General features: G+C 38.9%; 1 protein-coding gene and 1 long non-coding RNA gene across 3 annotated transcripts in view; one reads left to right on the top strand and one right to left on the bottom strand.

The window, feature by feature from the left end:
- LOC144377266 (uncharacterized) overlaps window positions 1-3,106 on the bottom strand; it is a 51,444-nt gene extending 48,338 nt beyond the window's left edge. For both annotated transcript variants that reach the window (XR_013438083.1, XR_013438084.1), the window contains exons 1-2: window positions 3,052-3,106; window positions 2,457-2,582 (exon numbers count right to left, since the gene is read on the bottom strand). This is a non-coding gene — a long non-coding RNA (uncharacterized LOC144377266). The remainder of the gene's footprint in view (window positions 1-2,456; window positions 2,583-3,051) is intronic.
- Pgm5 (phosphoglucomutase 5) overlaps window positions 1-15,572 on the top strand; it is a 163,021-nt gene that overhangs the window by 84,844 nt on the left and 62,605 nt on the right. Inside the window, exon 7 of the mRNA XM_005324092.5 lies at window positions 9,751-9,866. Coding sequence (XP_005324149.2) covers window positions 9,751-9,866 — 116 coding nt within the window. The remainder of the gene's footprint in view (window positions 1-9,750; window positions 9,867-15,572) is intronic.

The raw sequence follows: 15,572 nt of genomic DNA, 5'->3' as shown, positions 1-15,572 counted from the left end.
TCTCATAACTGAGCCATTACGCTAAAGTGTTTTTTGAAAGATAAATTCATATCAGAGCAGAGTGATATGGGATGGCTTTTCCTCAGGCCTGCTGTTGAAATTAAGCTCAATCCTGAGAGGAAAAAGGAAATCCTGGGAAGGCTAAATGCAGCCTTGAACGAGGAACCTTTCAGGCAGAGTAGCTGCCTGAACGTCCCTGATTATACACTCAGTTTCTTAGAACACCGTCCCCCCTCCCCAGAGATGGCTGCCTGGTGACTTGATCTGGCATCACGGAAGCCGCAGTCTGAGTCATCCATTAGAACACAGATCAGATTTCCGTGATGAAATGAAAGGTCAGGTGGAATGTGTTGTCCAGGCCACAGCATTCCAGAACCAGCGTGGACAGGTGCCACTCGCATTCCTCTCCAGGGAATCTGAAGGTTTGCATGTGGCCCTGCTCCGGGCATCTCCTCCTGGAATGGAGAAGATTTGGCCCTCAGAGATTTTCCATCTTATTCTTGTCAAAGAAACAGGAACTCCTTAAAGGAGCTAAAGATGAGTCTAAGAAACCATATGCAGGGCTGGTGACTTCTTCTGTGTGATGTCGGTAGACTGTTAGCAGGAGAAAGGAGGGGGGAAATATTCACTGTTCGCAGAAAGCAACCACCATGTCTTGGCTTTAAAAAAGAAAGAGAAAGCTTTAGAGTTCTAGCCATGCAAGTGGAAGGCACTGGCTGAGGACCCTGGGAGGTGCTCAGGCTGATTAATTACAGCTGGCTCCATCCACCATGCACGGACGGACGTGCCTTCCACTTTGAAAAGCGTAGCTAGGGGACAGGGTAGGTCTTCCAAGTTTCTCTGTGGCTCTGGTGACATCGGTGGGTCCTGGCTACTTCTCTGAGCTAGATGAGGTTGAGGCAAATGGTGTTCTATCATTTTTTTTTTTAGGCCCGTTAATTCTTTAGATTTGCAAATATCTGAAATTTGTTATTAGTTAGGAGTGAAATACCACTGTGTTTTCCGTTTGGACTCCCGAGGAAGAAAAAGTCATCAGGATAACAAAAAACTAAATATTATTGCAAGAGAAAGTACATAATTTCTTCTTTGTAGTTTTTTTTTGGCATTTTATACTTTGGTACTCTTGAACCATGGCTGTTTATTTCCCACTGTACTATTTCCCCTCTGGTGAATAATAAGTTAACTTTCTGTCACAGACTGTGCTGTAATAAACATCTTTGGACTACGTTTGATTGTGGACATGCATTCAAGTTTCTCTAGGACAGATACCTAGAGGTGGGCTTGCTGGGTCATAGGGCATGATCAATTTTATTGAAAATTCTCAAATAACTCTGTAAAGTAAATGTCTCAAGTTATGATTCTATAGCTAACGTTTGAGTTTCTCTTTTCTCATGACAGTCCATCAGCACTTTTTGATTCACTTATTCTCTCATTTTCTTTATTCTAAGCATTTTGGGCATGGCATCACATCTAGATGTTGTTTGTATTTTCATTTCTTTATTTCCAGATTGACCAGTTTTCCTCCTCTCTGAAACACTTAGGTCACTTGAGTTTTTCTTATTGGTTTACAGGGCTTCATATAGGTTCACTATACATCCTTCAATTTTATGCATTGCAAGTATCTTCTCTCAATCTATAGCTTACTTCCTTTTTAAGTGTCTGACAAATGGAGATTTTTATAATTTTTATTTTTTTAAACATGTTTTTTTTGAGAGTTTTTATTTATTTACTTATTTTTTTTAAATTTTTTTTAGCTTTCAGCGGATACAACATCTTTGTATGTGGTGCTGAGGCTCGAACCCGGGCCACATGCATGCCAGGCGAGCGCGCTACCGCTTGAGCCACATCTACGCTGTTTATCAAATTTCCCTTATATTTAGACTGAGCTCATGGAATAGTCTACTTATCCTTCTTTTTTCCCCCTCAAAGTCTTAATTCTAATTTGCCCATGGGAGTAGGTTGCTAATGTTCTTCTGTCAAATTTTAGACTAAAAAGGGGATTTAAATTAAGAATTTTAAGCCAGAAATGGGATCATCGAGCACTGTGCACAGACACTGAGGTCTCTATTGACCTGCTGAAACTTAATCCAATATGAAATAGCAGAGCAAGGACCAGATGTTTGCTTTGAGGAAATGGATCATGCCACAACATTTCAGGGCAAACTTCTGCCTCACAGAATTATTGTGTTATTCCTAGAATGGTGACACAGCATTATATGAACACTAGTTTTCCCTGGTCTTTGTTCTTCCTTTTAGTGAGTGTCTATTTGCAGTTGCTGTATATTCACTTACTATCCAAAGCCTGGGCATCCCTTCCTTCTGATCTTATAAGATGCCGACTCCATAAGTTTCCTAGGATACTATCCAGGACAAAATGCTGATTGAATCAAGGACAGAAGACAAACAAAGATGTTTCTAAAAAACATAAAAAGCTTCATAGTACTGAAATGTCTTACCTCCTGGGTCAAAGCTGTCATTTCAGTTCTGATCACTTTTAGTCTATAGAGGTGGATGAGCTGCTTTTGAATCTTTGAAAGGTATTATACAGGCTTTGTAAAGCTTCACTAAGAGTTCTGCATAAGCTATAAAATACAAAGCAAAACAAAACAAAATGATAAGAGGATGACTCATGTTTCTCCATTCTGAGCACAGTCTCATGGGAATCTAATTGTCTCCTGAATCTCTCTTAATTTAGCTGGAGGACTTGGGACTTAAAGTTCCCCAGTCCTAGCCCCTCAACAACTTAAAAAAAAAATAATCAGAACCAGGAATAGTTTACATCAAAGTGCTCAAGCATCAAGATTATGAACACAGACACTTAATTTCCCATGAATAGGGTTCCAGATAATTTACTAGTTTAAGAGAGTGAACCTGTGATAGTTTCAAGTATATATATATTTTTTCTCTTGGATCTTTGCTCAATTTTCTAAAGCCAAGTTTTTTTCTTTCAAGTAAAGTCAGCATCTTCAAAAATCTGTCTGCCTTATATTGCCTGACAAAATTTTAAATCTCGCTTGGAAAGATCCCCTACTTCCCCCCCAGGATACCTACCTAATGAAAGCACAGATTCATCCAGATAAAGCAACAAAGGCCCCTAGGTTTGGAATCTACCTTTGTGTGTTTTACAATTGGTCACTATCCCAAGGTCTAGAGGGAGTATGAGACATGCAGTTATCTTTTGCTTTTCCTTTTGAATATTCGGTGGATGATATATCCAGTTCCCCTGAGGTCAAGTGAAAGATCCAATACGAAGAACAGTGATAATGTTGTAACTCGGCAAACTTTTTGCAATTGTTAGAGTATGGTCTTTTCATTGTGTCTGATCCCATTTGATCCAGTCAAGGACCGTGTTATTTAAAGTGTGAGTTTTGAAGTTTAGACTAAACTGAGATAATACAGGCCCCAGATAATACAAGTTTACATGTGGTTTAGAAACTTTTGTAGTCATCTTATTATGATAACCTTATGTTTTTTGTTTATTTTAGATGAAAGTATGAATTGTTCCATCCAAAAAAAAATGATTTAAGATTAAACTTTAAGATCGATTTTAGAGGGCTGTAGGTATAAAAGCTCAGTGATAGAGAGTGCTTGCCTGGCATGTGTGAGGCCTTGGGCTCCATCCCCAGCACTGAAAAAAAAAAAAAAAAGATTGCTATTAGAAAATTAGGTTTAGCTGAACTCTGCTTCATTCATATTTATGAGCCAGGCAGGCGTCCTTAAAAAGGCTTTCAAAGTACAAGTTCACATAAGCCTTTTTCGAAAGAGCAGCCTCTGCCAGCAGTGCCAGACATCAAAGAAGAGATCTGGGAGTGAACTCATCAATGTGAAAATATTGAAGAATTAATTTGAGGGCTGTTTTGTTAAATGTCTGCTAGACATTCACCAGCATATCAGAATGCTATTAAACCCCATCTTCAGTAGTTGTTTCCTGGGATTATGTAAACGTGACTAATTCAAACATGCATTTAGTCATAAATACTGCAAAGGGCTTTTTCTTTTAAATAAACTTTTAATTAAAGTATAATGGACTTACAAAAAGGCTTAGCTCATAAGTATATGTCTTAAGGAATTTTCACAAAATGAACACACTCATGTAACTACTATTATGATTAAGAAAGAAACAGAGCAGCACCCCTGGAACTTCCTTGTTCCCTTTCTGAACACTGCTCTCTCCCCCTTCCCCAGAGATAACTGCTATCGTGACTTCTGTCACCAATGATTAGTTTTTGTCTGTTTTGAACAATATTTTCATGGAATCAGATAGTATTTATTCCTCTGTATATTTGTGACATTCATTCACATTGTGGAAGTTTTGTTCCTTTTTGTTCTGTGATAAGTGGATGTGGAAATATACCACATTGAATAAATTTACTGCAATAGGTATTAATGCATTCCTTCAGCTGTACAGGAGAATTCCATATCTTCACCAGCACTTGGCAATACCACTCTTTCCCTCTAGGATTGAGGATATGTGATGATCTCTCACTGTGGTCTCTTTTTGGTACCAGGGACTGAACTCAGGGGCACTCCACCACTGAGCCACATTCCCAGCCCTATTTTGTACTGAGTTGCTTGGCACCTCGCTCTTGCTGAGGCTGGCTCTGAACTCGGGATTCTCCTGTCTCAGCCTCCGGAACCACTGGGATTTTAGGCATGCACCACTGTACCGGGCTCTCACTGTGATTTTAACATGCAATTTCCAGACCTTTAATGATGTTGAGCATTTCTATTCATTCACTAATTGTATAAAGTGCTTTTCAAAAGTTTGTCTTTTAAAATGATTTGTAGAAATTTTAAAAATGTAAAGGCCATACAAAATTGGCAAATATCTTCTCCTAGACTTATATAGATGAGGGCTTTAAAAGGGGACTGAAAATTCTCTGCATAGAAAATAGTATCATGGCCCCATCTTGATGCTTAAGAAAGGGACATTTTTAGATAGAACAAAGGGAGGGGGACTTGGGTCTTGTCCTCTTTAAATCTATCACGGCTTTCTTGAAGTGGAATTCCAAGAGTAGCAGGATATGCATCTCATGCACTTGTTGTGATCAGTCAGTGTTCATTTGATTATTCTTGCAAATTCAGTCATTAATATGTATTAGTATGAAATGCTATCTTCACACATAATGAGATTGTGCTTTGGGGCTGAGGATATAGCTCAGTTGGTAAGAGTATTTGTCTTGCTTGCACAAGGCCCTGGGTTCAATTTCTAGCACCACAAAAACAAACAAACAAAAAACAAAAATAATATTGTGCTTTGGGTAAATAAATATTTGAATTCCTACCATGGGCTTGCATTGTGCAGGTCACTGGAGGCACAAAGATGGAGATGTCAGCATCCCCACACTCAGTGAACTTTCAGGGTACTCTTAGGCTGTTTTTGTGTCTATCATCCTGTTTGTTCACACAAGAATAGGGTGATCTTCAGCTGGTTATTAAAATAAAAATAAAGTGTCCTGCTTCTCAAATATTTGATTCTCATTTTGGCACTGCCCTAGTTCTCTAAGTTCTTCATTTCTGAAATAAATCTTTGTCTCAACCTAATAGCCTCATGAATTAATAATACCTGGAGAAATTCTCCTTTCTCAAAATGCACAATTTAAATGAGACATACAGGAACAAATTATATTTTAAAGAAACTACTTAATCATAAAATAGGAACACTTAGCCCCCTACTTTCTGTCTCAAATGGTGCTTCAGAAGATATCCAGATCTTTTCATCTGTGGGCCAGCCACCTTCAACACCAGTCTTCTAAGACTGACGGATTTGTCCACATTGAGCTAGCAGAAGGAGAAAGAACGTGGAGGCTGGGAAGTTTGGCTTTTTAAAAAAAATTTAAATTTGTTCTTTTTAGTTACACATGACAGCAGAATGAATCTTGACATACCATACATACATAGAGTACAACTTCCCATTCTTGTGGTTGTATGTGATGTAGAGTTACCCTGGTTCTGTATTCATAGATGAACATAGGAAAGTTGTGTCCAATTCATTCTTCTGTTTTCCCCATTCTTATCCCATTTCCTTCCTTTCATTCTCTTTGTCTAATTCAATAAACTTCTATTCTTCCCTCCCCCTGGAAGATGGGAAATTTTTATAGCCAGATCTGAAAGAGAAGTTCTATTGGCTAGAACTCAGTCACATGACCACAGCTCTTTGCAAGGGAGGGTGGGAAGCCGTTGGGCTGTGTGAGGAGATGAGAGGGGGTGAGATGTTGACCACCTTGGAAGGCTTTGCCCCAGGCTCTATGATGGTTTAAATGTTTTTGTCTCTTTCAAAATTCATGTTGAGAGTTAATGCCCTCCAAAACTCAAGTGTTGCCAATGTGATAGGATGAAGTGGTGGGTCTTTAAAAGGTGATCAGACCAGGAAGAGAGTCTCCTTCCTCATTACTGGAATTAAGGCTTCATGCTGTGTTTGGCTAGCTTGTCTCCCCATCTTCTGCCCTGTGAGGATACACAAGAAGACTCTCACAAACCAAATATGGGTGCTACCTTGATCTTTGACTTCTCAGCCTCCAGAAGAGTAAGAGTAAATTTCTGTTCTTCATAAATTACCCAGTCTCAGGTATTCTATTATAGCACCACAAAGTGGACCAAGACAGGCTTTATAGATGACAGGGCATTTAAGATAGGTTTTCACCGAGATTGGGAGAGGAGGGTTAACTTGGGTGAAATGAATGACATAAAGAAGGACTAAGCAGTATATAACAACAACAAAATGCAAAATTCAGTTTGTTAGGAGCATTGAACACAGCAGGTCCTGTGGGAGAAAGTGAGGTTGAGACTGGGTCCATCCTAAAATCACATTTTTGGAGGTTTTGAAAGCCAGACTGAGGAGCTCACTTCCAGCATGTTCTTTTGGTTATCAGGGCTCATTTTCCCTTGTAGGAAAATTGTGGACCAGATTATTTTTCTTTTTTCTTCATCCCCTGACTTTTCCTGGGAAATGAGTCCCCATGTTTGACTCTAGCACACACAGAGAGGGGTTCAGACCCTCAGCAGGAGCAGCTTCATTTTGAGCTTTTCTATTGGAGGATTTTAGAGGCTCCAGGGACTTCCTGCTAGAAACCAGTCTATGCATGGTATCTGCCGAATGCTGTGTTTGGGATGAATCCCAAATTCTGGAGAAGAGGGAGGGAGAGAAATTCCTTTCTGACCCTAGGACACAAATGAACACATACCCAGGATCCTGGAATTTCATTACCCATGTTATCTTAGACTGCAAAGCTGCAACTGAGGTTCAGAGTTATAAAAGTATGCCCTTAAAACTCCAGTCCAGCCTGCGCCTAATGACCACCCAACAGTGATTAATTAGGAAGGGTGGGAACTGGGGAAATCCTTTCCCCTCCCTTCAGTCTTGCCAACTTGGCTCTGAACCTACAAGAATATTTTGGTCAGAGAATATATGTCCCCACACCCTCTACCCTCTCTTTCACCCTCACCTCTGCCCCCACATTGGACATTCTTTTTGGTAATCGTGTGTATCCACATTTGCTGAGTTAATCTGGACCCAGGTTTTTCTATGCACTGTCCCTAGAAGGATTCTGTGGGATTTATTCCTCCTTCCTTGAGCTTCTGATTGTAAAATTAAGGATTCTGAAAATTAACCTTTGCTCTATAGTCTGGGGACGGTTCCTTTCATTGGTCCCACCAGGATGTAAGCATGATTCTGTGTTTTTCTTAAACCATTGAAAAAGAGAGAAGATGGAATCTTTGAAGTAACACCTAACTCACTAAAAGGTTCTTCTTTTCAAAACAAACTTGCAAGAGGTTTAGCACACGATTTTTAAATCTTGAGCACCTTCCTTGTATTTGGAGTTTATGGAAGGGAGGTATTCAGTTTCCTGGAGCAAAGGTTTCTAGGTACTTTTTTCCCTCTTTCTGGCCACAAACTAAACTTAAAGGAATTGTTCTTAGGTTGTGCCCTTTATCCTATGTGCCGCTTTTCTCCTCTTCTGCACCAAGACTCTCACTGATTTCCTTCCCTGACGCACTCTACCCTCATAGCCGTCCAAGAATGAAGCCTTGAAGCTGGTGGGCATTTGGTGTTTTTTTCTCTTTAAGTTGCTCACACATTGGGAAGATAAAACTCTTCAGACCAATGCCTGTGATATACCAGCTCATTCCCTAGCATGCTTTGAGATTCATCTCCCTCCTTAAACATTAAGACATTTGGAGAGAGAACATGGTTGATGTAAACTGAGCAGAAATTAAACAGGCTTTGGTCCAAGTTCTAGCATAGCCTCTTACCTCTGTGGGACCTTCAGCAAAATACTTGACTGCTCAGAGTCTCTGAGCCTCAATTTTAACAGCATAGATTGGTTTTTGGCTGTTTATGAATTTTATCATGATGTTATTGACTTTTTTTTATTCCATGTTTGTGAGATTCAAGTTGTTCCATGAAGCAAAGTTTTTTCCCAATGAAATTTAGATGATTACATTATATATCACAAATTAGTTGTCCTTTATTTGGTCTGTTTCAGTTATCATAAATCACTTTTGATGATGATTCTTATAAAATATCAAGTAACATGACATACTGGGTTCCCTAGGAAACAGCTCTGAGAGAAATTTGCTTGCAGGAAATTTATTCCTTTCTACCTTCGAGATTAAAGTTGCCTTCAACATCAACACGGTTCATCAGCTATTACTGTAACAGAATGTTTGAGATAATCAACTTAAAAAAGGAAAGGTTTATTTTGGCTTTACAGTTTTCAGTTCATGTTTGGTTAGTACCTGTTGCCTTTTGGGCCTGTGGAGAGTCAGTGTATCATGATGGGAATGCATGGTGCCTACCTCATGGTGGCCAGGAATTGAAAAAGAAAGAGACCAGCATCTCACAACCCTTTGGCAGGACATGCCCCCACCTCTTTAAGGTATCAACACCTTACAATAGCACCACACCAAGGACCAATCTTTACCACATGGGCCTCTGGGAACATTTCAGATCCAAACTATAGCAAACAACTATAGGACAGTGAGAAAGTCACAACTAAGTGTTCAGCGGATTTCTGGGGAGCTCTGGAGCCAAAATGGCCCTACAGAGTTGTATCAAGTTGGGCAAGGAGGCAAGGCCTTTGAACATTCCTCATTGACACAGGGATGGGAAAATGACCTTGGAAGAGACATTCTGTCTTTGGCAGAGATTGGGGGCCACATCTGTGAGCTGTCAGCTATCAACATTCCTAGGTGCTGGTGTAATGAGTAGTTCAGCACTAAAATGTGGAGAGAGCTGAAAGAGATTGTGTGTGTGTGTGTGTGTGTGTGTGTGCGCGCGCGCGTGTGCATGAGTGTTGGCAGAGAGTCTGAGCACTCCACCACAGCACCCACTAAACACCATTGGTAATTCCTACTTCATAGGACATGGGTACATTTATCTTTAGTAGATAATGTCATATAATATTCCAATATATTTATATCCAAATATCATCTTAATTAACTTAATTTAGATTCTGATATCCCTAGGGAGACTCTTACCAAAAAGAAAGGTTTAAAAAAGGAAATCAAATGTGAGAATATTTTATATCTTAACCTATTTTGTATTGTGGAGAAAACAACATTGAGAATGATTGGAATAAGCTATTTATCATTTTCTAAATTACAGCTTGACATCCTGAAAACTGTCAACACTGACCAAGCTGTTCTGAAATCTAGTTATGGAATCAGTAGATCTTAAAGCCTACCTACGGTGCTGAGAAAAGAAAGAAAATGAGGTGTGTGAATTGAATTTCAAATTTCATTTTTCAGAGTGGCCAAATCAATGAAGATCCCTGTATATGAGACCCCAGCTGGATGGAGATTCTTCTCAAATCTGATGGACTCGGGACGGTGCTCTCTGTGTGGAGAGGAGAGCTTTGGCACTGGTAGGTTTGATTGGGTTGAAGTAACTGGGGGTGGGGCCTGCAGTTCTGTGAGCCCTGTTTGGAGACCTGTGAACCTTCTGTGAATCAAAGTCTGGAGGAAGAATTAATTAGAGGGGAAAAAAAATTAGACAGCACGATGTATGCTATGATACCCACTATGTACTTCTTAAACATTTCTCTTTAAAATTTTTTCTATTATGGAATTAAAAAAATAAATTCCTATGTGCCTATTACCCAGTTTCAACTATCATCAACTCATGGTCAGTCTTGCTTTATCTCTGTCCTCATCCACAAAGGGAGCCCACCTCCCTGATTATTGCAAAGCAATCCCCATGCCTTATTATGCTGTTCATGAATATATTAATGTGGATCTTTAAATATAAGGGCTCTTCAGAAAAAACAGATAACGTCAGTATCATTATCACACTTAAATTTGTGTAAGAAATTTTTCTCTTTTTAGTACTTTAAAGATGTCATTCCACTGTCTTCTGGCTTGCATATTTTTCCAGTAAGTATGATATAAACCTTATCTTTATTCTGTATAAAGTACTGCTCTAGCTTCCCTTCTATGTCTGTTTTTATTTTTTATTTTCAACATGCAATTAAAAAACTTTAATTGGTTATACATGACAGCAGATTGCATTTATGCACTTGGATATATCATACATCATGTGATATATTTATAATTTCTCATTTTTTCTGAGTGTACATGTTATAGAATCACATTGGTCATGCAGTCACATACATACATAAAGCAATAATGTCTGTTTCCGTCTACTATCCTTCCTATCCTCACCATCCTTCCTCTCTCCTCCCTCACTTCCCTCCACCTAATCTAAGGTAACTCTACTCTTCTCTAGTGCCCGCCTCCACCGTGTGTGTGTGTGTGTGTGTGTGTGTGTGTGTTTGCGCGTGTGCGCTTAACCCTGCTTGATACTCTCCTGAATTCTTGAGATGTCATTTATTAATTTTAGAAAATGTTCAGCCATTGTATTTGCAAATATTCCTTCATATTCTTTCTCTCTTTTCCTTCTCAGACTCCTGTTACACAAATGTCATATAATTTGTGACCATAGAAATTACATTGGAACTCTTGTGTGCACTGATCTGATTTTTTTTTTTTTTTGGTGGGGGGATTTCATTTTAGGTAATCTCCACTGGTATATTTTTAAATTCACTGATTCTTATTGTATTCAATGTGCTGATAGGTCTATTGAACAATATCATCTGTGATATTGTTTTATTTCTAGAATTTCTCTTTAATTTTTTCAAATAGTTTTAATCTCTCTACTAAAAAATAGCCATATATTTGTATATGTTGTTTTTCTTTTCCATTGTATTATTTAACATATTAAACATGATTATTTTACACACTGTCTCTGATAGTTCCAGTATATATTTCATCTCTGACTCACTCTGGTTCTGTTGATTGTTTTATCTCTTGATAATCATTTGTTTTTTCTTGCTTTTTGTGCTTCTCATAATTTTTTATTAAATGCTGGACAGTTTGTGGATAAGAACAGTAGATACATATGCAGGTAAAGAGTACTTATGCCCAGACATGGGCATACCTTTTCTTTTGGGGTATTAGTGTGGAAGGTTAAGTTAATCTAGTCAAGGTTTGGGTTTTATTGTTTCTGTTATAAATATTATCGAACTACAGGCTTAAAATTCCTCCAGAAGTGGGATATTTTACTGGATAATAAAACTGGGGACCGCATGCTGCAGAGATTTTTTAAACATTCCCATTTCATCCTCAAATTACAGCAGTGACTGCATCACTATAACACAAAATTGTGCTCTGTCACCGGCCTCTTGAACTTTCTGCACTGGCAGCAACTTCTGCTTAGTATTGCGGTAGGATTCTGAGCCCAAGAAGTTTTCCTAGCCTTCCCTCTAGGGACAGATAGTTTTTTCTGCCCTTCATCCAGCAGCCTGGACTCTTGGGATGAGAGGTTTACAGCCAGGGATTGAAGCTTTTGTTTCACATGAGAAAAGGGTTGGGGAAGTAGTCAGGCTTGATGTTTGTCTTCCAGCACCAGCTGGTCATCTCCTACTGCCTAATGCTTGCACCAACAAGTCTCCCTTCATGTTCCTGATCTGTATTGAGAACACTCAGTGGAGGTCGGTGGGAATGAACTTGAAAGTGTTTCCCTCATTTCTGGGACTTCAAATGATTTAAGCTAGTGTAATTGGCTACACTTGACCTTTACACATTCTTACTCGATTTCTTATTGTCTTCTTGTTATGGTGGCCTCCTTGTTCTCCTGTGCTCTGCCAAAGGTGAGATGGTTTTTGTGAAATGGCTTGTCACTTTTTAGAATTTATTGCCTTGTGATGTTACATCTCTGATGAGTTTCTGTAGATTTCCTGGCCTTCTCTTGTTGCTAGGATTGCAAAACTATCTCTTGCAAATTTCTGTATTCAAAACAGAGTACAGAAATGGAACTGCAAATGTAATTTCATATTTTTTTCCATTTTCTTTCTCCTCTAACCTCCAAAAGTTTGTTCCTATTAGGAAACAAAAGATCTTACTGTGTAAGTGGTTACTATGTATGTTTAAGTCTTTCTCAATTTGCATTTCTCCATTATAAGTTTTCTCCTTCTAAATTATTCACTGAAGAAACTGGATTACATGTCCTAAAGAGCTTTTCAATAACTTTGATTTTTGATGTTTCTATCTTCATTTTCCTTTCCAATTCGTTTAGTGCTTATGTAAAGAGAAAACATTAATAAACTACTAATATGTTTTTCCCCAGTTAGTACATTGTTATTATAGTAGTTTATTTCCCAAAAATTCCACTTTATCTTGGATGTTTTTTTTTCAAGGTATACAGCCATATAATCTATGACCAAAACTTTTTTTGTATTTTTTAAATTTTTATATCTTTTATTTTATATTCTTGTTATATAGCTATCACCTTGAAAATAATATTAAATACTAACCGTGATAGTTCATAATTTAAATGAAAATGGATTTTGTATTTTGCCATCTATTTTAATCATTGATTTCAAATTGGAACAATATCAGATTCATGCAGCTTAGCTTTTCTATTCCTTTTTTTTTACTGAGAACCTTATTAGAAATAGCTGTTGGTTTATCATGTGCCTTGTTTGATTTAGTGACATATTAATATATATTTTTTCCTTTTATTATGTGAGTGTAATGAAATAAGATCAATTTTCTGTTATCAAACCATACTTGAATTCCTGAGAATAAATCTTCTTGGGTTGTGCTAAAACAAAGAGAGGTTTTTAGCCAGGGACTTGAAGCTTTTGTTTCACATGAGGGAAGGGTTGGGGAAATAGTCAGCTTAAAACCACTTTAAGCAATCAGAATGATAGTGTTTCCAGCCATACTAGACTTCATGAAGGAACTCATGGGATATTTTCTAACCAAAATCAATTAGACCTTAGCAGCATTACCATTAACAGTCCAGGAGAGACTGCATGCCTCCTTGTTTCCTTGGACAAAAAAAGAGACCACATAAAGCTCTCCAAGTACCACTGTCTGAGCTCAGAATGTGCAGATGGCAGCTCTGCTTCAGACAGCTGAAGTTGCTAAGACCTTTTTCAGTTAAGGCCTAAGAAATAGAACAAGTTCCTTCCTCCTTGGTGTTCTGAGTACTTATACCAGAGACCATAACTCAAAAACTCAAAAATTACAAATTATTGTATACAATAGTTCTGATCATTGGTGGGTATAATAGCACAAACCTAGCAACTGGAGTGAAAACTGGTAAGGATAACCAGGTTATCTTTTCCTCTCTGTCTTCATAAACCTTTATTGAGTGCTTAAAAAATATCATGTACTTTATAATCTCTTCAGTTAAGGGGATAAAATATTACATGTGCAAATTATGTTAAAGTCTTAGTAGTAAATATTTGCTTATTTCAACTTAATAGACATTTATTTAGTGTTTCCAGCATATGAGGTACTGTATTGGATAGTGTGGAGAATACAAAGTGAAGACCACACCCTTAAGAATAATAAGAAAGATGCGCAGATGACTGGTCTACAAAGCAGAAACTTTGAAGTGCCACAATAGAAAAGTATGCTATGGGAGATAAGAAAAGGAAAAAGTTAGACTGGGGGTTTAAAGAAGATTTCATGAAAAAAAATGGAAGTTAAGTGAATGCCTAAGGAACGGAGAGCATTCATACACACACAAGGCCCTGCCCGATAGAGTGATGTCAAGAAAGGAGGTGGGCTGCTGGGTGCAGGAGTGGGAGGCTGAGGCAGGAGGATCATGAGTTCAAAGCCAGCCTCAACAACTTAGAGAGGCCCTAAGTAACTCAGCAAGATCCTGTTTCTAAATAAAATATAAAAAGAGCCGGAGTTGTGACTCAGTTGTTAAGCCCCAGTTCAATACCTGAACCAAAAAAAGAAAAAGAAAAAGAAAGAAGGTGGGATGGGCATGGTGGTGCATGCCTGAAATCCCAGCAACTCAGGAGGCTGAGGCAGGAAGATCACAAGTTCAAAGCCAGCCCCAGAACCATCCACCCCGCACAAAAAGAGGTGGGAGAACAGGACATGTGTTGTAAACGGCCAGTTGGTTGATTTTTCTAGAGTAGAGTTTTTTTCAAAGATGGATTGAGATTCCTCTGGGAGGGGTCATGAGATTAATATAATATCATGAACTGCTTTAAGAAATAGTTTAGAAACTATCAGAGGGCATTGCATTTAGCAAAAATATTGTTTTGCAAATTTTATTGTGTATATAATCCATATACGTGTGTGTGTGTGTGTGTGTGTGTGTGTGTGTGTGTGTGTGTGTAGATAGCAGGTCTTTTGGCAAATGTGTTTATTGTAGGTCATGGTCAAGAAGACTAAAGATGATGGGTCTACAGCAGGGATCAGCAAACTTTTTCCATGAAAGAATAGATGGTCTAAAAATATTTTAGACTTTATGGGCCAAAAGGCCTCCCGTGGTCTCTGTCATAATTATTCAGCAATACCATGATAACACCAAAGCCCCCATAGACAATACAGAGACACATGACCATGGCTGTGTCCCAATGAAACAGTAGTCCTCAAAATACCCACAAGTCCAGATTTGGCCCAAGGGATAAAGTTTGCTAACCTTGATGTGTAGGGTGGGGTAATAGAGTATCAAGAAGCAGGAAAAGCTGGAAAGATGGTGAGGGGGAGGATTTTGAAGCCCTTTGCCTGTGTGGCGCAGACACTGACCCCAACTCAACTACAGTAGGCACCCCCTGCACAGAGGGAAGGTCGAGTCGCAGACACTTCTCAACAAGCTTTGCTTTCAGGCAGTTATACTGATTGCACTCCAAGCTGGGCTGGAAGGGAGGTTTGAAAGCCTTTTACTTGTATAGTTGTCTATCATTTTTCCTTTCAAGGAGCACAAGAGATTTTTCAGTGTATTTAGCTTTAAAAGTATTGCCTCCTCTACCATTTGGCAGGTGAAAGTAATTGTAGCCTAGTTTGATAGATGATGCCTCTGAGCCCAAGGCATAGTTCAGTGACTCTCCCAGGGTGCCCGAGCCTGGAAAGGCCTGCACGTGCTTAAATTACAGCAGAACTAAAAGACAGGTCTCCTGCCCTGCAATGTGTGGTGCTTCCCACGGTACTGATCAGTCTTTCTGAAGAAAGCAGTGACAACGACCATCTCTCCAACACTCAGCGGTACATGACAGCTCTGGAGCCCGAAGGAACTGGACTCCTCAGTCTCAGCAAGAGAAATG

The sequence above is a fragment of the Ictidomys tridecemlineatus genome, chromosome 4 (genome assembly GCF_052094955.1).
Source record: "Ictidomys tridecemlineatus isolate mIctTri1 chromosome 4, mIctTri1.hap1, whole genome shotgun sequence".
Taxonomy (NCBI): Eukaryota; Metazoa; Chordata; class Mammalia; order Rodentia; family Sciuridae; genus Ictidomys; species Ictidomys tridecemlineatus.
This window is presented reverse-complemented; position numbering and strand designations above follow the sequence as displayed.